This window comes from Silene latifolia, chromosome 9 (genome assembly GCF_048544455.1).
Source record: "Silene latifolia isolate original U9 population chromosome 9, ASM4854445v1, whole genome shotgun sequence".
In the NCBI taxonomy this organism is placed as follows: Eukaryota; Viridiplantae; Streptophyta; class Magnoliopsida; order Caryophyllales; family Caryophyllaceae; genus Silene; species Silene latifolia.
Window position 1 is genome coordinate 102,320,253 of NC_133534.1, and position 25,356 is coordinate 102,345,608.

The 25,356-nt window shown below is 41.4% G+C and overlaps 1 protein-coding gene across 1 annotated transcript in view; it reads right to left on the reverse strand.

The window, feature by feature from the left end:
- Nucleotides 1–24,876, reverse strand: part of LOC141601425 (uncharacterized) — a 33,765-nt gene extending 8,889 nt beyond the window's left edge. Inside the window, exons 1-3 of the mRNA XM_074421708.1 lie at nucleotides 24,556–24,876; nucleotides 1,730–1,959; nucleotides 787–1,579 (exon numbers count right to left, since the gene is read on the reverse strand). Coding sequence (XP_074277809.1) covers nucleotides 787–1,579; nucleotides 1,730–1,959; nucleotides 24,556–24,876 — 1,344 coding nt within the window. The remainder of the gene's footprint in view (nucleotides 1–786; nucleotides 1,580–1,729; nucleotides 1,960–24,555) is intronic.
- Nucleotides 24,877–25,356: the final 480 nt, after the last annotated feature.

Below are 25,356 nucleotides of genomic sequence, written 5' to 3' on the forward strand. Positions count from 1 at the left end.
GAAAAGTGTTCTCTAATTGCCTTGCAATATTGAGAGAACTTGATTTGAGTTTTGCTAGATGTGAGATCTAGGTTTAGAGAGAAAAAAATGTTCTCCCAAAACCCTAATTGTTTTTCAAATGAAAAATGCTTAGGTTAACAAAAGAGAGTGAGCCTCTCTTTTGTTCATTTCATTCGGCCAAACCGAGTGAGGAGAGGAGAAATGGGCTTTTCCATTTCCTCTTCATTTAAACTCGTGGTCCGAACCCAAATAACTAAATGTATATGACGCGGTCTCATTATAAATTGTCATCGGTTATCGGTATTTTAAAATATCGTCTAATAACGAGGATTAGCCGATATATTAATGCATGTCCGACAAAGACAATATTGTATAATTAATTCAATATACATTAATTAAATATAACCGTTTATATTTAATTTACGAATTAACATTTAATTCGCTAAGCCCATTTTATTTAATCCGTATTAAATAAAATATCTCAACATCACATTTTGACTAATTATTAGTCAAATAACTCGGACTAACTGGTTAGTCAATTTTGGCATCAACATGACTGTATTTTCATACCGTCACATCTCTCAAACGTATCCTATAGGTGTGACTTTTAGGGACCAGTTGATCACCGCCATCTGTATGACAATAACGTCAAACTTATCTAGCAAGCCAACCGTTATTGATAAACGTGGACCAACTGATAATAATACCAAAAGTATACCCTTTGATCCTTTTAGAGATTTATAAGTCCTTGCACTAACTGTAAAGGACACCAGCCCCAACACAAACCTCCTGACCTACAATGTGCCAGCAGTCTTTAAAGAGTTGACTGCTGTACCCATCAGGCCCTGGGGCTTTAGTGCCAGGAATAGAAAACATAGCACTTTTTTTCTCCTCAGAAGTAATAGGGGACATAAGCAACCCACAGTGCTGACTGTTTAAGCAGTTACCAGCTTGCACCACCCTCTTATTCACCTTAGTGACCTGCTTAGAAGTCCCAAAAAGAGAGACATAGTACTCCTCAAATGCAGTTTTAATCTCATCATATTTAGAACAAAGTTTATCATTTATATCCCTCACCTGATAAACCTTGTTTCTAGACCTTCTTTTCCTAATACTAGCATGAAAGTATGCTGTATTATCATCCCCATCTAAAACACACTGAACTTTTGCTTTTTGCTGCAAGTACTCATCTCTTACCTGATGCATCCATACAACTTCTTGAGCACAGGCCTTCTCAGCTTTACACAATCCATCATTCAGAGGATCCTCATGAAGAAGAGTTTGAAAATGAAGTAAAGCAAGTTCAGTGACATGAGTAAGCTTCTCAATGTCACTAAACTGGTCTTTGTTAAGAGCTTTCAAGCCCCTCTTTAATCTTTTTAGCTTGGTAACAATCTGAAACATTGGGGTACCATGTACCTTAGGCTTCCAGTTGCTAGCAATAATCTCCTCAAAATTATGAGCCTTGGACCACATGTTGAAATACTTTAAAGCAGGTTTTCTAGCCATAATAACTTCTTCAAAACTAATTAAGCAGGGGAAATGGTCAAAGAGACCTTCAGGCAGGAAGTGAGCAAAACTGCCAGGGAATTCTGCAAACCACTGATCATTAGAGAAGACCCTGTCAATTCTACTATATACCTTGGTACCAACCTCATGTTTATTGGACCAGGTGAAGAAAGACCCACATCCCTTCAATTCATGCAACTCACAGTCCTGAACAACTTACTGAAGAGGTTTTATATCAGCTAAGGAGACAGGACCCCCTCCTATTCTCTTATCAATAGCCATCACAGAGTTAAAATCTCCACAAGTTATCCATGGACCATTAATACTCTGATGATAACCCTTCAAACAAAGCCATAAGCTCTCTCTTTCTGCAGGTTTATTGAACCCATAAATCATAGTGATCCAAAACATCTTTTTCCTCACTTTATCAAAAGCCTCAACATGAATACACTGAGAATTTATATCAATAATATTCAGCTGAAACATAGAGGGAATCGTCCTAAACATTTGCACTTGGGAAATCGGTATTTTTGGGATGAAGGGAGAAAGGCTTATTTTGTGTTTTTGGGGAAAAGGGAATGTTTTTCCCTTTCTTTTTTGATGGGGGTGATGTTTTATATGTGGGGTTTTTTTGATTATGGGGATGGTTGTATCCTTCTTGTGTAAGAAAGGACTGCCTACGTATCCACCTGAAGAGGTGAAATCAAACTATGATCATAGTTCGAAATGTTTTGTAAATTTTGATTGGGTTTTGTTGTTGTATCCCTCATGCATAAGAGGGACTGCCTACGTATCCACCTGAAGAGGTGAATCAAACCATGCTCGTAGTTCAGGGGTTTTTTTGTTTTAGTGCAAATGGATGTTGCCTTTGACAGATCAAAGGACCTTTAAAACGGTCAAGGTGCCGCAACTTAGACTCCATAAAACATGCAATATCAAATAAGAACGCGTCTAAGGAACTTGACTTGAAAAGGGTTGAGGTGGTTGCTAGTTGTAAAACTAGGCTAGGTCGTTGGTTGCTATGGTTCAAGGGTAGTATTTCTTGAGTTGGTCTAGGTTGGTTGGGTTTGTAAAGTCCTCCCCATCTAGGTCACTCAGTCTCACTGCGCTCCCCGAAAGTATTTTCTTGACCAGGTATGGCCCGGCCCAGTTGGGTTTTAATTTTCCCCTCGGATCGACGGGTAGCGGTGCTCGGACCTACTTGAGAACCAAGTCGCCTTCCTTGATGTTCCTAGGTTTGACCCTCTTGTTGAATGCCCGTTGTAGACGTTGTTGGTATAGCTGGACGTTGTGCAAGGCGTTGAGTCGCCGTTCGTCTAGAAGAGTGAGTTGCTCGTACCTTCGACGGGTCCATTCCGCCTCAGGGACTTGACTCTCCAGTAGGATGCGTAGAGAAAGTACCTCTAACTCTACCGGTTGAACCGCCTCCATACTGTATGCTAGGTAGAAGGGTGTGACGCCTGTCGATGTTCGAATTGAGGTTCGGTATCCCCAGAGTACGAATGGGAGTTTGCTCGGCCAATCGCGATAGTTGTCTTGCATTTTCTTGATAATGGTGACAATAGTTTTGTTAGCTGCCTCCACCGCTCCGTTGGTTTGGGGACGGTAAGGGGATGATCGATGTCGTTTGATTTTGTATTTGTCCAGCAAGGGATAAGTTTCCGCTCGGAAGTGAGAGCCTTGATCGCTGATGATTTCACAGGGTACCCCATATCTGCAGATGATGTTGTTCTGGATGAACTTGGCCACTTGTTTGGTGGTCAAGACTGCATATCACTGCGCTTCCACCCATTTGGTGAAGTAGTCGATGGCGAAGAGGACGAAACAATGCCCCTTGGTGCCCACCGGGTTAACTTGCAGGCCGATGAGGCATGCTTCATATTCAGCGACATTGTTGGTAACGGCGAAGTCTAGTTTGACCGAGATCGGAACATGTTCTCCCTCTGGTGATATTAGGAGGATTCCAATCTCGAAGCCTGTCACATTAGACGCACCATCGAAGTATCGGTCCCAAGCGTCGGAATCGGCACAAAGGATGTCTTCGTCAGGAAGTGACCATGTGTCGGTCGTTAGATCCTCGTTGATGGGATTTTCTACCAGGAAATCGGCGACTGCTCTTCCCTTGATAGCCTTGAGGGGTACAAACTTGAGATCAAACTCGGACAGCATGAGTGTCCACCTAGACAGCCTTCAGTTTAGTATGGGTTTTTCGAAGATATATTTGACCGGGTGTAGGGTAATATCCGTATAAAACCCCTTAAAATTAAGGACTATAACGAAATTTTATCATGTGATTAATTGTCATAAACGAAAAACAAGAGAAACGATAAAAGAATAAAAATCAACCTCGGGTCCTAATGCAAATCGGCCTAAGAACAGAAATCAATGTAGATTTCCTCCTAATTGTTGCACCCAAGATCGTCTGAGACTATGCCCCTTGTGCTAGAAATTGCTCTCTGATTGTCTTGCAATATTGAGAGAGCTTTTTGTGAGGTTTTGATGTGAGATCTAGAATTTCAGAGAAAATGACTCCAAAACCCTAATTTTTCTACAAATGATAATGATTAGGTCAAAAGGAGAGAGTGACTCTCCTTTTGTTATTCTCGGCCAACCGAGTGATTAGGGAGGGAGTGGGCTTTCCACTTTCTCCTTATTTAACTCGTGGTCCGACTTGTTTTGCTAAAACGTATATGACGGGTTTTATTTATAAATCGTCATCCTATATCGGATATTAAAATATCGACTAGTAACATGAAATAGTCGACATATTAATACTTTTCCGACAATGACAATATTGTATAATTAATTAATTCAATATACATTAATTAAATATAACCGTTTATATTCAATTTACGAATTAATCGCTTAATTCACCTTAGCCAGTATTATTTAATCCGTATTAAATAATTATCTCAACATCGCGTTTGACTAATTATTAGTCAATAACTCTGACTAACCGCTTAGTCATATTAGGCATCAACATGACTGTATTTTCATACCGTCACATCTCTCAAACGTATCCTATATGTGTGACTTTTAGGGACCAGTTGATCACCGCCATCTGTATGACAATAACGTCAAACTTATCTAGCAAGCCAACCGTTATTGATAAACGTGGACCAACTGATAATAATACAAAAGTATACCCTTTAATCCTTTTAGAGATTTATATGTCATTGCACTAACTGTGGAGGACACCAGCCCCAACAAGCTCCCACTTGTCCTTACAAGTGTACGTGCAATAACGTTATCCGCACTAACTGGAGGACACCGACTCCAACAAACTCCCACTTGTCCGTACAAGTGTATGTGCGATAACCGATTCTCATATCTATTTAAAATTTCTCCCACTCATTGTAAAACAATTTGCAGATCCGTATCCGCAAAGGCCGTATTTTAGAATCGATCTGTATAAAGAGTGGTTTCCCCGACTAGAGAGTAACTTAACTGATAAAACGAATCCGTATTCGAGCATGGCCATGCATTTCAGTTACAGCTCCTCGAGTGGCCCTGAGAAATATCGAGTACCTGATAAAGGCTGAATATTTCCTTTAACTCGACTTCTGCCGATCTAAGCACAGCATGAAATGACCCAGAAAAAATCTACTTGGCCCCCTGTTACGGATGACCGTGAGAAAGAAACCAAAGTCACCCAAAATCTACCTTGATCTCAAGAGACAGTCGATAGTCAAAAGAATCGACTCTTAGGATCACCATGGAGGTCCTATCCACGACCTGGCACCGAATGTTATAAAACATTTAGGACTCCACGTCGTTGTCACAATTGTGTCCTACAAGATATCCGTATAACTCGCCTCTGTGATTGGTCAGTCAACCGTTTGACTTATGGCTCGTTGAACCCACCATCAACCAGCGTCACAAAATAATTGCCAGAGTTATCAGCTCACTTGGGCAATTAAGGACCAAAAATATAATGTTTGTTCAGTTCACTTTGTGGTGTTCAAGATTGTCGTACAATTCCACATGAAAAACAAAATATATAAATATCAAAATGATGCGAATTGGGCAGCGTAGTTTATATTATGTGAATGCGGAAGCAGAATTTATTGAATCGAACAGCGCTGATGACTGTCTGATTGTCGAAAATTGATAAAAAGTAATGTTTATGTGTTTTTTTATATGTAAATGAAACAAGAAATAAAGGATATTTGTTTCGAATTATGTGAATAAGTCGAACCAATGGGATATTTGCTATTGTTAGACCTATAACAATAACAATGGGGACCAAACTCAAGACCTATTGAGAATGATCGTGAATTTACTCAAACGCGTTGAATAAAAACAAAGGATTGGCCGCAGCCATTTTCAACTGAAAACAAGTTTTTCTAAATTTCTGGTCTGATTTTATTCATAAGCTTCAAGGCTTTATATAGCCTCAAATAGCTGAAATGAGTAGTTAAAAATGTGAAGAGTTTGAGCATTTACTCTTCACTTAATTACAACACTTAAAGCAACAAGTTCAATGTACCTAGACAACTACTAATTAAGCTTAAGATTTTATTTTAACAACATAATCTGAAAAGTAAAATAAAAACGTCATATTGGACCGTCCTTCCCTTGGAATGCGTGCCACAATCAACTCTCATGCACCATACTTAGCAAATTCACATAGGAAGGATAATTGAAGCTCATAGGCTGAAAACCACGAGCCACAATCAGACTATCACCGTGAGTGTTCACAACTAACTCATCAACCAACTCCGAGTTACTAACTTGGATCGCATCATCCGCCCTTTCTTGAAAAAGAATCGTCCCGATTCTTGAACCAATGATATGGGTTATCAAAAGTCGATCAACCCTCGAACTACCTCGCTCGAGTTTAACCTTTGAATTCCAATCGCAACCGGAAATTCAACCAACATCTTGACTTTGACACACCTTAAGACCGTTTGGGACCAATTTCTCTTTTTTTTTTCTCACGGATGAACAGTAACACGACTGTGAACAGTAACTTTTTTTTTTTTGTAATTTTTTTTTTTTTTGTCTCCGACACGCCTTGAATAACAAATTACTAGAAACTTGTTCCAAATGCAAAACCGATTAACCCTCGAACTACCTGTTCAAGTTTAACCTTTGAACTCCAATCGCAATCAGAAATTCAACTAAAAATTGGCTTTGACACGACTAGGACCGTCTCGATTATGGAAAATTAAGAGCCGAAGCTCTGATACCACTTATGATGCGAATTGGGCAGCGTAGTTTATATTATGTGAATGCGGAAGCAGAATTTATTGAATCGAACAGCGCTGATGACTGTCTGATTGTCGAAAATTGATAAAAAGTAATGTTTATGTGTTTTTTTTATATGTAAATGAAACAAGAAATAAAGGATATTTGTTTCGAATTATGTGAATAAGTCGAACCAATGGGATATTTGCTATTGTTAGACCTATAACAATAACAATGGGGACCAAACTCAAGACCTATTGAGAATGATCGTGAATTTACTCAAACGCGTTGAATAAAAACAAAGGATTGGCCGCAGCCATTTTCAATTGAAAACAAGTTTTTCTAGATTTCTGGTCTGATTTTATTCATAAGCTTCAAGGCTTTATATAGCCTCAAATAGCTGAAATGAGTAGTTAAAAATGTGAAGAGTTTGAGCATTTACTCTTCACTTAATTACAACACTTAAAGCAACAAGTTCAATGTACCTAGACAACTACTAATTAAGCTTAAGATTTTATTTTAACAACATAATCTGAAAAGTAAAATAAAAACGTCATATTGGACCGTCCTTCCCTTGGAATGCGTGCCACAATCAACTCTCATGCACCATACTTAGCAAATTCACATAGGAAGGATAATTGAAGCTCATAGGCTGAAAACCACGAGCCACAATCAGACTATCACCGTGAGTGTTCACAACCAACTCATCAACCAACTCCGAGTTACTAACTTGGATCGCATCACAAAACGATGATGTCGTATAGAGTACACGAGAAAATGGAACTAATCCATAAAAAAAATACTACAACTCAGGAACACGTTTAATTCCCATGGAAATAACATGCCCTTCATGCTTATCTTGTCGTAATGGTTTAGTGAGAGGATCTGCTATATTATCATCTGTAGCAATCTTTTCTATCACTACCTCCTTTTGCTCCACGTAATCTCGGATTAGATGAGCTTTCCGTTGTACATGTCTAGACTTGTTGCTAGACTTAGGCTCCTTAGCTTGGAAGATGGCACCTCTATTGTCGCAATAGATGGTGATCGGATCATTCGAACTAGGCACTACAGATAGTCCTTGTAAGAATTGACGCATCCATATCGCTTCCTTTCTTTCGCAGGACGCGGCATAGTACTCGGACTCGGTCGTAGAATCTGCTGTAACACTTTGTTTGGAACTCCTCCAGTGATCGTAGCGCCATTAAGAGTAAAAACGAATCCAGATCGAGATTTCGAGTCATCTCGATCCGTTTGGAAGCTAGCATCTGCGAATCTTAGGTTGCGCATAGCTTTTGATCGCCTCAATAAGTCAATGCCCAATCTTTAGTCCTCCGTAGGTACTTAAGAATGTTCTTGACAGCCATCCAATGTGATTCACCTGGATGCTGTTTGAATCGACTTGTCATACTCAATGCATATGCCACGTCCGGACGTGTGCATATCATGGCATACATGATTGATCCTATTGCCGAAGCATAAGGAATCCGGGTCATGCGCTCTATCTCTTCCGGTGTCTTTGGTGCCTGAGACTTGCACAAATGCACCCCTGGAGCCATAGGAAGAAACCCCTTTTTGGAGTTAGTCATGCTGAATCTCTCTAGAATCTTGTCTATATAAGACTCCTGACTGAGAGATAACATCCGACGTGATCTATCTCGATAGATACGGATACCCAAAATTCTTTGTGCCTCACCCATATCTTTCATCTGGAAATGGTTCTTCAACTATACATTTACCGAAGTTAAGAGAGGTATGTCATTCCCAATCAGGAGTATGTCATCGACATACAATATTAGGAAGACAATCTTGCTCCCACTCGACTTGATATATAGACATGGTTCCTCGACCGATCGAGTAAATCCATTTTCTTTTATCACTTGGTCGAAACGATGATTCCAACTCCGAGAAGCTTGCTTAAGTCCATAAATGGAACGCTTAAGCTTGCACACTTTCTTAGGATGTTCAGGATCGATGAAACCTTCGGGTTGTACCATGTACAACTCTTCCTCCAAATAACCGTTTAAGAAGGCGGTTTTCACATCCATCTGCCAAATTTCATAGTCATGAAAAGCGACAATCGCTAAGATAATCCGAATGGAACGCAGCATGACTACAGGTGCAAAAATTTCATCGTAGTGCAAACCTGGCACTTGGGTGAAACCTTTAGCAACTAGTCGTGCTTTATAGATATCTTGTTGACCTTCCACAGAATGCTTTATCTTGTAAAGCCATTTGCATTGAAGGGGACGAACCTTAGCAGGCAAGTCAATAAGATCCCATACGTTGTTCTCATACATGGAGTCCATCTCGAATTGCATGGCCTCAAGCCATAGCTTTGAGTCGGAACTAGTCATGGCCCCTTTATAGGTTGCGGGTTCACTACTCGTTAAGAGCAGAATGTCATCTATGTCATGTTCCTCGACCATACCAATGTATCTGTCCGGAGGAATAGAGACTCTTCCCGACCTCCTAGGTTCCTCAGGAATACTAACCGCAGCCGGGATTGAAGGAACTAGTTCCTCCAATGGTTGCTCGACATTTGGTTCTGAAATCTCCGACAGCTCGAAGGTTCTATTACTCTTCGCGTTCTCGAGAAACTCCTTCTCTAAGAATGTCGCACTAGCCGCAACAAATACACGTTGTTCAGTTGGCGAATAGAAGTAATGACCAAATGTTCCTTTTGGATAACCTATAAAGTATGTCTTGACCGATCGCGGGCCGAGCTTATCCTCGTGTCTCCACTTGACATAAGCCTCGCAGCCCCAAACCCGTATAAAGGACAAGTTAGGGACCGTTCCCTTCCATAGTTCATATGGAGTCTTGTCAACAGCTTTAGACGGACTTCGGTTAAGTATTAGAGCGGTGAGGAAGAGCATAACCCCACAATGAATCAGGCAATACGGTGTGACTCATCATGGATCGAACCATATCAAGTAGTGTTCGATTTCTCCGTTCGGACACACTATTCAACTGAGGTGTTCCAGGTGGAGTTAACTGTAAGACAATCCCACAGTCTTTAAGGTGTTGATCAAACTCGTGTGAAAGATACTCACCACCACGGTCTGATCGTAGTGTTTTAATCTTTCTACCCAGTTGGTTCTGTACCCGATTCTGGTATTCTTTGAATTTCTCAAAGGACTCACTTTTATGCTTCATTAAGTAGACATAGCCATATCTACTTAAATCGTCCGTGAAAGTGATAAAATACCTATAGCCTTCTCGTGCGGTGATTGACATGGGTCCACACACATCCATATGTATGAGTCCTAATAGGTCAGCAGCGCGCATTCCAACACCTTTGAAGGAAATTCGAGTCATCTTACCAATGAGACATGATTCACACGTGCCAAATGATTGAAAATCAAAGGCCGAGATAGCTCCATTCTTTATGAGCTGTTTAACGCGTTTCTCATTAATGTGTCCCATACGGCAGTGCCATAGATAAGTTTGATCTTTGTCACCAACCTTTAACTTTTTATTCATTACGTGCAATATTTCAGTGGTCTGATCTAAAACATAAATTCCATTCATGGAGACTGCCTTGCCATAAATCATATCGTGTAATGAGAAAATGCAGCTATTATTCTCTATTACAAATGAAAAACCAAGTTTGTCAAGTGCAGAAACTGAAAAAATGTTTTTGGATAGACCGGGTACATAATAGCAGTTATATAAAAATAACTCAAATCCGCTAGGAAGCTGGATCACATATGTTCCCCTCGAGACGGCAGCCACTCGTGCTCCATTCCCGACACGCAGGTCCACCTCACCCTTTACGAGGGGTTCGATGTTTCGGAGCCCCTGCACATGATTGCAAAGATGAGAACCACAACCAGTATCTAGTACCCAAGTTCCGTAACTTGCATGGTTAATCTCAATCATATGAACAAAAGTAGAAGAAGAAGAAGACATACCAACAGGAGTAACGCGACCTGCTTTTATGTCCTCATGGTATACAGGACATGTACGCCTCCAATGCCCAGTCTTGTGGCAATGATGGCATTCCATGTTACCGGTCTTGCTCTTTGTCGCGCCTGGTGAGGTGCTCGACTCACCAGGCCCACTCTTACCCGATCCCGACTTCTTAAACTTCGGCTTACCTCGCTAGGAGTGCTCGAGCTTTGCCCTTACCCTTGCCCTTGTTTGACACAACGAGAACATCCTGTTTTAGGCTCCCACTAAACTTCATGTCTTTCTCGGTCTGTACGAGAAGGGAGTGTAGTGCATGAGGACTTTTCTTCAAATCATTCATATAGTAATTGGCTCTAAAGAGCGCAAAACCATCGTGGAGTGAATGAAGCATGCGGTCAATCACGATGTTCTCACTGATCTTACAATTAAGTGCCTCCAGTTTCTCGACATTCTCAATCATGCTGAGAATGTGTGGGCTAACCGGTTGGCCCTTCTGGAGTTTCGCCTCAAAGAAGCGACATGTATGCTCATAGGTCACGATTCTCGGTGCTTTCGAGAATTCCTTAGTGAGCGTGGTAAAAATATTGTTTGCACCTTGGGCTATGAAGCGTTTCTGCAAATTGGATTCCATTGCAAAAATGAGTACGTTCTTTATCGCACCCGCTTCCATGACGAAATCGCTATACGTGGCGATCTCGTTAGCTACAGCCGTGGGGCCTGGGTTTAGCGGGATGGGCTCTATCAGATATTTGAGCTTCCCGTCAGCAATGACAGCATTCCGTAATGCCGCCTCCCAGTCCGCGAAGTTTGATCCATCATTCTTCAGTCGAGTAGACTGATTCATCTGATTCATGAAGATCCGAAGCCAGGACTCACGGTCCAATGTGGCACTTGGCATTGGGTCGTTCATACGGCCAACCATTTTTGTTATTAGCAGTTTAAATGATCGTGTTCTACACTGAAAAAGAAAGAAAAACAAAACGAAATAAGCAACTCATCGAGGTGATTTAAGTCTAATTAAAATTCATTTTAACGTGTAGACTCATTGCACTTGTATAATTGATCTACCTCAAGAATTATACAAATGATCCCAAGACTCAATTTCTGTAAATTGATAAGCCAACTATTTGGTTAGTTCTACCGTTAGAACTCTTAGTCGATAGATCTCCGTAAATCCTATCTTTAGTCCACCATAATCACAGGATCGTACGAGTGACCATAGTGTTGAGATAAAATAGGTCAATTAGTTCCAACTTACCCGACGTAGAAGGGGTCATATTATGCCTACCGACGAAGAAGGGATTCATTGGAGTTTGACCTATAAAGACTATTCTCAATTTTTTGGTTATACGAGGAAGATCCCATCAACTTAGTTTTAATTCATTTAAAGTGAACGAAAGTCTAGCATTACGTGAATGAATTAACTTAGGTGATGGCTTATTAATTCCGTGTGACATCTGTATGTCATAGAAAACTAACGCGTAACCTCTATATGAGTCAGTTTTCATGCAAATATTAGGTGGTTTGGTTTTAGGCGGAATATGATGCAAACTATCGTTACGATGAAAAACATAAAAAAAATGCAAAACGTAAATAAAAGTCCTGGTGTGGCCTATCTTAGCAAAATAAACATAATACAACTTTGGAATCCACCGTTGGACCCTCGAAGCTTGTCTTGATGTTCCATCTTGATCCATGCAGCGGGAGTGAGCATCCGATCTCCATCTTTGGTCTTCTCAAAATTACAATTTAAAATTTACAAAATATAAACCTATTTACATTCTAAATTAAAACTGTAATTTACAAGAAAAAAACAAAACGGAGATGCGAGATCTCAAAATACAACCAAGACCGTGTTCCATCATTACGGTAACACGTTCTACTAAGGCCACACTAAGTTACAACCGTTTGTAAAATTAAATACGTAATAAAAACATTCAAGGCATTCAAAAGTAACGATAAATAAAAGATTCATCAACTAAAACAAAATTTATTCGTGACATAATTCCGTAATTATGTTAAATTTATCCAAACCACCTTTTATCACTTAAAATTATATGACAAAACCGCTTTTATCAACTTAATTTTAATCCATTACAATCCGTTACTTTAAACCGCTTCAAAATAACTAAATGGTACGTGTGTGAACCGTTTCACAATCAAGCGAGTGCACAAAATCCGTATTGTTTACATTATATGGCCGAAAAAAATAAAAAAAAACACGAATTTTTTTTTTCTTTCAGCGCGGCATTCAACAATGGAACAAAAAACCAATTGCAATTTTGATCTAATCCGTATTAAATTAAAACTTCAATTGACAAAACCTAAACATATTGCTTTTAATAATCGTTTATAATAACAATATGCAAAAACAAATCGAAAACAAAACCAATTGATTGATCATTTCGGCCGACTGTAAACAACAGCCAAAACAGTTCGGCCGAACGGTTTTCAAGGCAAAAAAAAATTATCGATTCAAATCGTTTTATGAAAATCACGATGAAAAATTTACGTGGCCTCGCTCTGATACCACTTGTAGGGTAATATCCGTATAAAACCCCTTAAAATTAAGGACTATAACGAAATTTTATCATGTGATTAATTGTCATAAACGAAAAACAAGAGAAACGATAAAAGAATAAGAATCAACCTCGGGTCCTAATGCAAATCGGCCTAAGAACAGAAATAAATGTAGATTTCCTCCTAATTGTTGCACCCAAGATCGTCTGAGACTATGCCCCTTGTGCTAGAAATTGCTCTCTGATTGTCTTGCAATATTGAGAGAGCTTTTTGTGAGGTTTTGATGTGAGATCTAGAATTTCAGAGAAAATGACTCCAAAACCCTAATTTTTCTACAAATGAGCATGATTAGGTCAAAAGGAGAGAGTGACTCTCCTTTTGTTATTCTCGGCCAACCGAGTGATTAGGGAGGGAGTGGGCTTTCCACTTTCTCCTTATTTAACTCGTGGGACGACTTGTTTTGCTAAAATGTATATGACGGGTTTTAATTATAAATCGTCATCCTATATCGGATATTAAAATATCGACTAGTAACATGAAATAGTCGACATATTAATACTTGTCCGACAATGACAATATTGTATAATTAATTAATTCAATATACATTAATTAAATATAACCGTTTATATTCAATTTACGAATTAATCGCTTAATTCACCTTAGCCACTATTATTTAATCCGTATTAAATAATTATCTCAACATCGCGTTTGACTAATTATTAGTCAATAACTCTGAATAACCGCTTAGTCATATTAGGCATCAACATGACTGTATTTTCATACCGTCACATCTCTCAAACGTATCCTATAGGTGTGACTTATAGGGACCAGTTGATCACCGCCATCTGTATGACAATAACGTCAAACTTATTTAGCAAGCCAACCGTTATTGATAAACGTGGACCAACTGATAATAATACAAAAGTATACCCTTTAATCCTTTTAGAGATTTATATGTCATTGCACTAACTGTGGAGGACACCAGCCCCAACACCGGGTCCATCTTGGAGTAGATGTGGACCGTGTAGCTGAGCATGTTATGCTGCAGCTTCTTTGTTGACCATACTAGGGCAATGCGCCAATGCATGTCTTTTCCAGTTGAGTGTACCTTGTCCTGTCATGAGGATATGAGGTTTGGATAGGATTTCCTTTATCCTGTCGAAGGCCTTTTGACAATCGTCGTCCCAATCGGTGTGATCGGAGGTGCGAAGTTTCTTGAATATTGGTTCACAAATCTTGGTGAGCTTGGCAATGAAGCGACTGATGTATTGGACCTGATCGAGAAACCCCCGAATCTCCTTCTCGTTCCTAGGCCGAGGCATCTGTTGAAGGGCTTTGATTTTGGTTGGATCAATCTCAATGCCTCTTTTGCTGACGACATGTCCCAAGAGTTTTCTGGAGGTGACCCCGAATGCACACTTCTGAGGATTTAGTCTCATGTTATACTTTCGCAGACGAGCGAAGAATTTTCGAAGGGCATTGATGTGGCCCTCCCGTTCTCTTGATTTGACAATCATGTCATCGACATACACCTCTACCTCCTTGTGCATCATATCATGTAGGAGAGTGGTAGCGGTTCTTTGATAGGTAGCCCCGACGTTGATGAGACCGAAGGGTATGACCGTGTAGCAATATGTACCCCACTGTGTGGTGAACGCAGTCTTGTGCATGTCTTCCTCAGCCATTTTAATTTGGTTGTACCCAGCATACCCGTCCATGAATGATAGGAGAGCATGTTCGGCAGTGTTGTCTACCAGAATGTCAACATGTGGCAAAGTGAAGTCGTCCTTTGGACTTGCCTTGTTCATATCCCTGAAGTCGACGCAAACCCGAATTCTTCCGTCTTTCTTTGGTACGGGCACAATGTTGGCCACCCAATCAGAGTATTCAGACACTTTGATGAAACCAGCCTTGAACTGTTTATCCACTTCTTCCTTGATTTTTAGGGCCCATTCAGGACACATCCGGCGTAACTTCTGCTTCACAGGTTTAGCTCCGGGCTTAATGGGTATCCGATGCTCTGCAATTTCCCTGTCAATCCCAGGCATGTGTCTGTAGGACCAGGCGAATATGTCCTTGTATTCGTGGAGGAGGTCAATGAACTGTTGTCTTTCCGAGGGGTTGTCCCTATCCTAAGTTCTTGAGGCGTGTTGTCGGTTCCTACGTTAATAGGTTCGGTCTCCTCAATGGTGGGGGTTCTGGTTTCCCGTTTGTCAAGTTCTTTGGCTAGGTGAGGTGGGTAGTCACTCAAGTCAAATTCCTCATAATCATTTAGAATTGCATTGCAGTTAAATTGAGACGAGTCATAAGCAAACTTAGCGTTCATTAAGTTGACATGAGCGAAAAGCTCGGAGAGGACAGACATCTTGTGGCCGGTCAGAGGCGACACAGCAGAGGAGGTGGCCTCTGGAACAGGCTCCAGGTTGTCACCTTTCATGGGAGTAGGGGTGACCCTAGTAGACTCAGCCTCTGAATCAGCCACGACCTTGTGATAAAACAGTGGGAAGGGGACCTTGACTGGGACATCAGGAGTGTTAGGAGCTATGATAGACTCAGACTCCGACTCAGACTCAGATTCAGATTCTTCTTCGCTTCCCTCTTTGAACATAAGGCCTTCTCCAGTTGTGATTTTGAGAATGCGGCCTTGGCGATCTGTCCACTTGACGGGTTTTCTCCAACTTTGTGTAGCTTTCTCCGGGTCAGTGTCGGAGATCAAGGCAGTTAGGTCAAATTGATTGTCCTTCAGGGCGATGTTGATGATGTCCTTATAGTCGAGGTTTTTGATGTTATCTTCCCCAAAGAGGAGGGTGACAGCTTGTCTATCGAGGCATGACCACGGCTTAGAATCGGTTGATGCAGTTTCGGTGTTGTCGGGGATGAAGTAGCAGTCCTGGAAGACTTCCACACCCGGGTGCCTGGGCTTGGCTACAGAGTCATAGATCGGCTCCGGAAAGCCATGGTAGAGCGCTGATTCTCCCTCGCGGACAAAGTATCCATTGAGGGTCAGATGATAGGGACGGAGGATAACTCCGTGCTTCTTGCGCTTCCGAACTAGGAGGTTCATCTCCTGGATATCTTCATCGGTAGGCTCATATCCCAGTCCGAAGGGAATGTTGGGTACCTTAGCCTGTTTCAAGGGAGTAAGGTGCTCTTCAGTGGATTGAGGGGCAAACCCGGGAAGTAACCCTGGCGCATCATGATGCGGTTGACTGTGAGGTTGGCAAACGGGTCATAATCAAAGGGTGTTGATTCATCAGTTATGACATTCACATCTTAGAATCCCCACATTTTCATTATCATCTTCCTTAATGGTCTGGGAGGCTATTCCCTTTCTCATGACAACTTTGATTGGGGAAGCAGGAATTGTGATTGTTTTCCCGTTGAAGGAGATCCTGATTTTCTGGTGGAGAGTCGAGGTAATTGCCTTGACGGCGTGAATCCAGGGACATCCCAGGAGCATATTGAAAGAGGCGTCGATGTCGACCATCTGAAAAACGGTTTGCCTTTCCAGCGGTCCGATTGCGACAGTCAGAGTGATAAGCCCCGCGACCTTGCAACGAGTGCCGTCGTAGGCGCGTACTCCTTGGTTTGTCGGGACCAAATCAGCTTCCTTAATACCCAGCTTATGAGCAGTCTTGAGGGGAATGACATTCACCGCAGATCCGTCATCTACAAGGACCATGGACACATTCTTCTTGAGACATTGTACGGTAATGTACAGGGCAAGGTTATGATTGGCTCCGAAGGGAGGGATATCTTCATCAGAGAAGACGACTGGGTTGTTCAAGTCAGGGGCGTCCCTTGTCATATGTACCACTATTTCTTCAGGGGAAGAGGTTGAGGGCACAGTTAATTTTCCCAAGGCCTGTAGCAAAGCTTGTCGATGTTCAAAGGATGTCGCGATCAGTTGCCAGATCGAAATCTCAGCTTTTGCCTTCTGAAGCTGTTTGAGGATTGAATTCTCAGGAGCCTTCGGTTGAGTGTCTACTTCCGGGACAACTTGGTCGTTTGTTGTTGGAACGACCATTGGATTGTTCGGGTTCTGATAGGGGCGTCCGGACCGGGTAAGGTGACCGATCTCTTTTGCCCGTTTCTCTTTCTCTGGGACAAGGTAGATATCTCTAACGTCGTCTCTCCAGGTGCCGTTGATTTCAGAATCTTGAAGGCACCTTGGAGGGGTATTTCTTGGTGGGCAGTTTTTGTGATGGATATTTTTATGAGGGTAGTTTTGTGAGGGTAGTTTTTGTGGGTTTGATTTTTGTGAGGGTGATTATTGTGAGGATAATTATTGTGAGGTGCATGCCAGAATGGTTGCGGGAGCAATCCGTCCTGGTGAGGGTAGCTTTGGGCGCTCGGGGGACTCTCCCTCGGGCGTGGTGGTGGAGGATTCAAGATAAGTCGACGGTAGGCATCGTCAAGTCGGGTAATCCTCTCGCAGAGGCTGGCTATGGCTTCCTCAACCTGTTGGAACATGGTGAGCATAGTTGCGGCACTGAACACAAATACCTCGTCCGAGGGATATTTCTCCAAGGCATTCACCTCGTCATCAACTGGCAGGATGAGGTGTGAGCAGTCCAGAGTTGGCTCATCGTTGGAGATGGCGTGGATTCCCAGAGGGTTTGTTTTGCTGTTTGGCTTAGTTGGCGGGGGTAAAGGCAATTCCGCTTTCTCAATCATGTCTTGGATGATGTATTTGAGTTTAAAGCAGGTTTCTGTATCATGCCCTTTCCCTTGATGGTACTGACAATAGGCATTGGGGTTCCAGAAGCGGGATTTCTTAGCGTCGGTCGGATCCGGGGTGGGTCCGATTGGTTGTAACTTTCCCTGGTCCATGAGCCTCTTCAGAGCACTTACAAAAGTTGACCCTATATTAGTGAACACTCTCTGGGGGCGCTCAGTTCTCTTAGATGACGGTTCAACGAGGTTTACCTTATCGATCTTGTTTGTTTGGACGTAAGGGCGAGACCCGGTTGAGGTGGATCCTTGGTAGCCTCTGACAGTGGTCTTGGCCAGGACACCCTTCCAGAGGTCATCTCCAATGCGTGTCCCCAGAATTTGCAGATCCTTGAAGGTCTTGATATTTTGATACCTCAGTAAGTTGGCATACACTGGGCGGAGATTGTTGACGAACTTTTCCACCAAAGTTGACTCACTCGGCTTGCTGACCAGCTGAGTACTTAGCCTCCTTCAACGGGTTAAGAACTTGGTGAATCCCTCCTTGTCGTTCTGGGTTAGGACCTCAAGGGTACGGGTATTGGCTTGGATTTCAACATTGTCAGCGTATTGCTTAGCAAATTCATCCGCGATCTCATCCCAGGTAGTAAGGTTCTTCGGGTCAAGGGAGTAGTACCATTGGCGAGGGAGCGGTTCCAAAGAGGACGGAATGATCCGGGTGAAAAGTTCTTGTTTGACCCCTTTAATGGCCATGTAGTCTTTGAAGGCACGGATATGATTGAGCGGGTCCTCCACTCCTTTGAACTTAGGTACATCAGTCAGGGTAAAGTTGTCAGGTAACTGATCCCCAACAGGTTCGAACCTTCAGTTGTTCTCAAGATCGTTATTATTACCCCGGGCTAGGAGCTGTTCTTCCAAGAGCTTTAGCCTCTTATCAGTTTCAACCAGAGGTGGAGTATTATTTTCTCCAGTTTCCTTGTTTTCCAGGGCGTCGATACGGTCTCGACGCGATCCAGGGTGACCTTAAGAGCGGTGAGCAGGCTGGCTAGCTGTTCAGTCGTGACATCTCTGTTATTATCATTGTTGTTGTTGTTGACAGACGAAGTTGAAGACGGGGCCATGGCTCTGAGGCAGAAAAACGGCTCACATTACAACTCAATCCGACACGGTTCAAAGACTGAACGCAGAAAACACACGGACGAGACAAAGATCAGACCCAAAAGGACGAGGATGACCGTGTGTGGTACCTCGGTGCTGACTCGATTTATGACGTGACGGTGTTGACTGAACTTTTAACACGTGTCCAACGTAGCGGCGTGACGCCATTGGACGAGTCTCGTGGTGAGACGACTCATAAGTAAAGACCCATAAGTACGTTTGCTTCGACTCGATAGACACGAGGCGGAATTGGAATGGTAGACTGAAGTTTTCGAAAATAGAAATTTTCAAAAAGATTTATTTGTTGCTTTATGGACGACTTCCGAAGATAGAGATCTCCGTAAGTCGGTCAGTTGAAAGGGCTGTATTAAGTTTATTTGTAAAAGACGGTTTTGAGTTTGAATCGGCTCGGAAAACAGTGTATTGTTTCCCAAGACGGATTTGAAATTCAAAATTTAATGTTTTGAAAATCATGTTTGAAATGTTTGAAGAGGTCTCGGGGACGGTGCATGGTCCTCGGGATCTCGAAAGTGTCTCGAGAAAAGGGTGTGTGCTTTTCTCGAGTTTTGAAAGAGCCCTTGTCGGCGCGAGACGGGTTAAAATCCGTGTCTAGACGCGGCGATTATAACGGCGTGAAAAGGTGATTTGAAATGGTTGTAAAAAACTGAGTTTGAAAATCGTTATTACGACGGCCTAGAAAGGCGTGCTGAAATGGTTATAAAAACCAGGTTTGAAAATCGTCATTATGATGGCCTAGAAAGGCGTGTTGAAATGGTTATAAAAACCGGGTTTGAAAATCGTCATTATGACGGCCTAGAAAGGCGTGTTGAAATGGTTATAAAAACCGGGTTTGAAAATCGTCATTACGACGGCCTAGAAAGGCGTGTTGAAATGGTTATAAAAACCGGGTTTGAAAATCGTTATTACGACGGCCTAGAAAGGCGTGCAACGGTCGGCAAAAGACCGAGGTTTGAAATGGCCATTATAACGGCGCAAAAAAGTTGTTTTTTGAAAGTTTTGAAAATGACACGGAAGGACTTATGATCAAGTGTAGAAACCTCATTTCTGCACCTCCCGCAAACCACCCGGTGATGATTGGGCCGCATGTTTGGTACGCGGAACGATTTGTGACAGTTCGTAAGTTTATCGTCAAGTGATCACTCAAACACTTGTGTCTACCTCTTAATTGTCATCTACGCGCCGATACGGTCGTTTTGGCAGTAATTAGAGTACATTTGGAGTCCGGGCCTAAAAACCGTCTTCATTTTCTAAAACCGAGTCAGAATGTTCTGGAATGTTCCGGATATTTCTATTCCATATTTTGCAGTCTTTTAATCTTTGGTAAAGAATTTCCTGTAATATTCACACAAAATATTAAGGAAAACAAGATTAATCCGTTATTCCATAATCAAAACACGGAAATCTTTCTTCCGCAGGAGGAAACCACTTGGGAAAAGACGCAGCAAGTGCTGCGCCTCTTCCAAGAGACGAAGTGCCTGCTGTGCCTCTTCCCAAGTCCTTTTCTGCGTATTTTTCGTATCTTTTCATATCTTTTCGAGATTCACTTCTATAGTTTCTCCAAAAAACTCTACTTCCGTCGTGTGATTAGTATAAATAGAGACCTTCGGTCTCACATATTTCTCACGCGAGTGTCCGCCCTTCTCTTCTCCCTTTGCATTCTAGACCACGTTCATACTTTTTGGCGTCTACGTGCTTGAACATTCGACCACGCAAGCTCAGATCCTTCTGAGTACCAGCCTCGTTTTGCATGACCGACCAATTTGACCAACTACACATCAATCAACTTAATCAATCTTATTCGTTTTCCTCCTAGAGGGCACTTTCATCTACATTCGAGTCGAGCATCACTAAACGTTAACTTAGTTCATCTCGTTTCGTCAAACATGTAAGTATGAGGGTGTAAATCCTATTTTATTTATTGTTCTTTATTTTTGTAATCATAATGTAAGATTTATGTCGAAAGTATTCTTAAAACCGATTTGTAAAACCATGTTTTAAAACCTTTTTACGGATTATCAGAAGACAACCGTCGAGAAAGGACGCAGTACCTGCTGCGCCTCTTCGTGAGGCTGCCGCAGTTCCTGCTTCCTTTCTTCTTCCTTCGTCTTTTGTCAACTCGCTTCTTTTATTTTTCTTTAGTTTGTTCTTCGATTCTTTGATATAACGATTTAAACATAATAATTTAACATATTATTCATCATCATTAGTATTGAATTCGTCATTAAATCCCGACTTAAATCCCTTATAACCAATATTTGCGGGTTTTCGTCATTAAAGTCAAATTCGGTTTTAGAGGTTCGATTCATCCATATTGAGTCTCTGGAATTCGATCTTTGATATATTTTCACCTTTTGTTTATCATATCCGTCATTGATTCATCCTTAATTTAACCTAATTAGTTTATTCAATTCATTAATTAACCTTTTAATCTCACAATAATTCGTTCTAATTAATCTTGTTCATTTTTATTGCTTTTATGACTCTTAATAATCTGTTAATCACTTTCGCCCGAGTCAATTATTCATAATCGATCATTAAAATCATCAACGAATATTAACAACTCGCAATTCCGGCTTCACAGCCAGAACTGAACCAAGGAACGGACGCAGCAACTGCTGCGCCTCTTCCAAGGGACGCAGCTCTGCTGCGCCTGTTCCTGGTTGATTTATGTCTCTGAACTCCCGTTTCTGCCTTGACCTAGTTTATTAGTTTACGTATTAATTTACTATTAATCGTATTACCACCTTAATTCCTGTTCGTTAATTTATTTATTTATTCTTTCTCAAATTATCCGTTTTAAATGTATTTTCAACGTAAATCAATAAATCCGATGTAATTATTGTAATTTTCTTCATTGTATTTTCATTATTGTATTCCTTTTATTATTGTTTGTATGTTTTCACATGTAATCAACATTAATTCCTACTTCGACCCACTTGTATTATAAATTACGTGATAACCAACTTAGTTAATTCTTTACATGTTAGGATTAATCTATTGGATGTTGCATTGCATGCATATAACCGTCAATATATCGAGTATAGACAATTTCCCTAATCATTAGTAGAGGCCGCTATCGAGGCGGGCGGGATTAGGTGTTCGATCAAAAGAGCTTCCTAATACGTACCCTCACCCCTTACTCCAGATCTCTGTGAACATCCGTGTTCATTGGCATCCACGAGAGTCATTCTAGACATAGAATGCTAAGGGTGACGAGTGCTTAGTGTTCATGTCATTACTTTGTGTCTTGACATGACACGAGGTATTCAAACGGTTTCCAATTTTCCACAATAAATTGGTGGCGACTCCACAAATGCAATAAACCAATGAGTGAAAAGCTTGCTTCGCTTTTCGCCCCCGTTGGCCCGCTTCCACAGTTTGGCGACTCTGCTGGGGATAATACACTTACGTGTTGCCAAGGGTGAAACTTGAACAAGGTTAGGGAATAGTTTGTACAAGACAATTGTCGGTTTTCATAACTTGGTCTTCCTAGATCGTTTCATTCGGCCTTCCTAGGCCCAACCCAACCCATTCGACCAATCGTCCTGTCTAAACGGTCCTAATTCTTATTTGGGCCTAAGGATGGATAGCGAGTGACGTCATCCATACCATGGTATTTACTCTTGTTTGTATCAAGGACTTTCACTACTTGAGGAAATGGATTAGGAATCGACCTTACTCTTGTTTGGTACGAGCCTCTCCACAGACCTCGGGTTTGATTGTTCGGTATGGCAACCCACCCTTTAAACTAAAACCCTTTTAAATGCACTCAGCATCCTGTTATAATGCTTGTATAATGTTGGTACCATATGTGATCACCATTTCTAAACAAAACCAAGACGATTTTTTGTAAAAATCAAAATCCTTTTTTAAATGTAAAGATTTCGAACTTAGGCCTAACATTAGCGCAAAACCACTCGAAACTCTGTCCAATTGTCGAGTCAAAATTCGGGCCTTAAAACCCATTTTAAAACCTCACTTCGAGTCCACTCCTACAACTACACTAAAGTTGACTAGGACCAACATTTTCAAACATCGTGATTTCCTCAAAACTCACTTGACACAAGTGGCACACTCCCACTTCACAAGTCAAAACATTTCTTTTCAAGTAAGTGTGCTAGAATGATCGATCGTGTTTTGATTCGTCGTCGATCTCTTATCCAGTTTCCAAGATGCCTGAAACAAGCGACGTGAACTTCAACCAACTCCAGAATGGTAATGATCAAATCCTAGCTGCGCTAGCTCGTCTCCAAGTCACTCAAGACCAAGTGTATGATCGCCTTGACACAATTGAAGGCCGAATATATACCGTGGAAACGAGGATGCCTCCTCGACAAAGTGAAGTGTCTGATGAATTTGTGAATAACTTCGGGGACGAAAACCCTCCCATAGGTATGACTGCAGCTGAGAAACGACTCCAATACTTGGAAGAACAATTGATGTATCTCAAAGGGGATGATATTTATAGGGAAAATAATCGCAAATATGAAGCCGTGAGTTCCAAGTTGCCAACCAACTTCAACATGACAGATATCCCTAAATTCAAGGGGCATGAAAACCCATGAACCATATCCGTGCTTTCAAGGATTACATGTCTATCAAAGGCATTAAACCTGAGATGTTCTTAAGGATCTTTCCTTCATCTCTTGACACCATCCGAAAACAATGGTTCTATTCTCTAGAGCATAAGAAAATGGCTACCTGGGACGATGCCACAATCGAGTTTGCTAAACAGTATGCGGATAATGCTGAAATCCAAGTCAACATGCGCACCTTAGAGGTTATTACCCAAAATGACAAAGAAGGTTTCACCGACTTCCTAAGTAGGTGGAGGAAGACTAGTACTCAACTTGTTGAACGTCCAGACGAAGCTACCCTCGTGGAGAAATTCGTGGACAACCTAAATCCCATCTATGCAAATCATTTGAGGTATCAAAACATTAAGACCGTCAAAGACTTAACCGTACTAGGGACAAGGATCGAAGATGACATCCGTAAAGGGCTCTTGTCCAAAACGGTATGTCGTGGATATCAAGGCTCAACAAGTCGTTCTTACGGCTCTACTAGCAAAACCGATGAGGTTAACCTTCTCGAGCCATCTAAGAAGATTACCCCATCAAGGAAATTCACAAATCTAGGGGACACGTATTCCAACGCTCTGAAAAGGTTAATGAAGCTGGGTAAACTTCAACCCATAGGCCCTACACCCGAACCAGAAAAGAAATCCAAGTTCTGGGATGAGAATTCGTACTGCCAATACCATAGAGGCAAGAGACATGATACAGAAAAATGCTACAAACTGAAAAATGTACTTCAAGATATGATTGAAGACGGTCGCCTACCAATACCGCCTGGAGGTAAGCCCAACAACACTCATAATCCTCTTGGAATTCTAGTGATTACAAGTGAAGAATCTACCATAGATTGTTCACACCTCATTTCTCCAGCCGAAGATGAAATTCATGCAATAGAGAATGAAGGGAACTACTCTACCATTTCTCCAACCATCACCGATTTCATTGCATGGGCAAAAAGTGTGAATAGGCAAGTAGCATCTGCTGATAACACCTCACCGAACAGCATGTAGTTCTTTATGCAGATCGGATCTGCCCAAAACACTCTAGCCAGACACTTGTTTTCATCTACTATAAAATCAAAGTAAAATGAACTGCATGTGTCTTTTCTCCTAATAAGATTTTCAACAAACATTTGCGCATCAAAATTACCAATGTAGGTTTTTATGTCCCTGACAAAGTTTTTGAAATCAACCTCAGTAGCACCAATGTTGTCGTAACCTCCACACAGCTCCTTCCAACCTCTATAGGCTTTCACACCACCTAGTTTTAACACCTTTACCTTTGTGACAAATTGCTTCTGTACCTCTGTCATTTATCGGTTTCCTTTCAAGAATATTGTAGTTTCAGGCGAAGCAAGTGGATGGTTATGTGCTTCATTGAATCTGGTAACAATATAAGTTCCATTTTCTTGGTATTTAAACTGCACTAATGCACGACAGTCAATTCTTGTAATCGGCCTCACACGGCTTATGTCTGTGACATCAGATTCTGCATCATTCTCAGACGTATCAGTATCAGTATCAGTATCAGTCCTCATCCTTTTCCTACTTTCCTTTACACCTTGCCTATTGCAGACAACATTCCTTAATGCAAAACTGTTTGGTAACTCATTGCCTTTAATCCTTTTTGTTGTTGCAAGTCTTGGAGTAAACCCACAGATTGTACAATATTCTTTGTAGAATAACTCTGCTGATTCTAGCGTTTCGAATGCTTGTCCTAATTTAGGTTTCTTTTCCTCTGGACAGAATGGAATGTACTGGAGTGCATTTAATGTTTCAATTCTTGTCCTTGG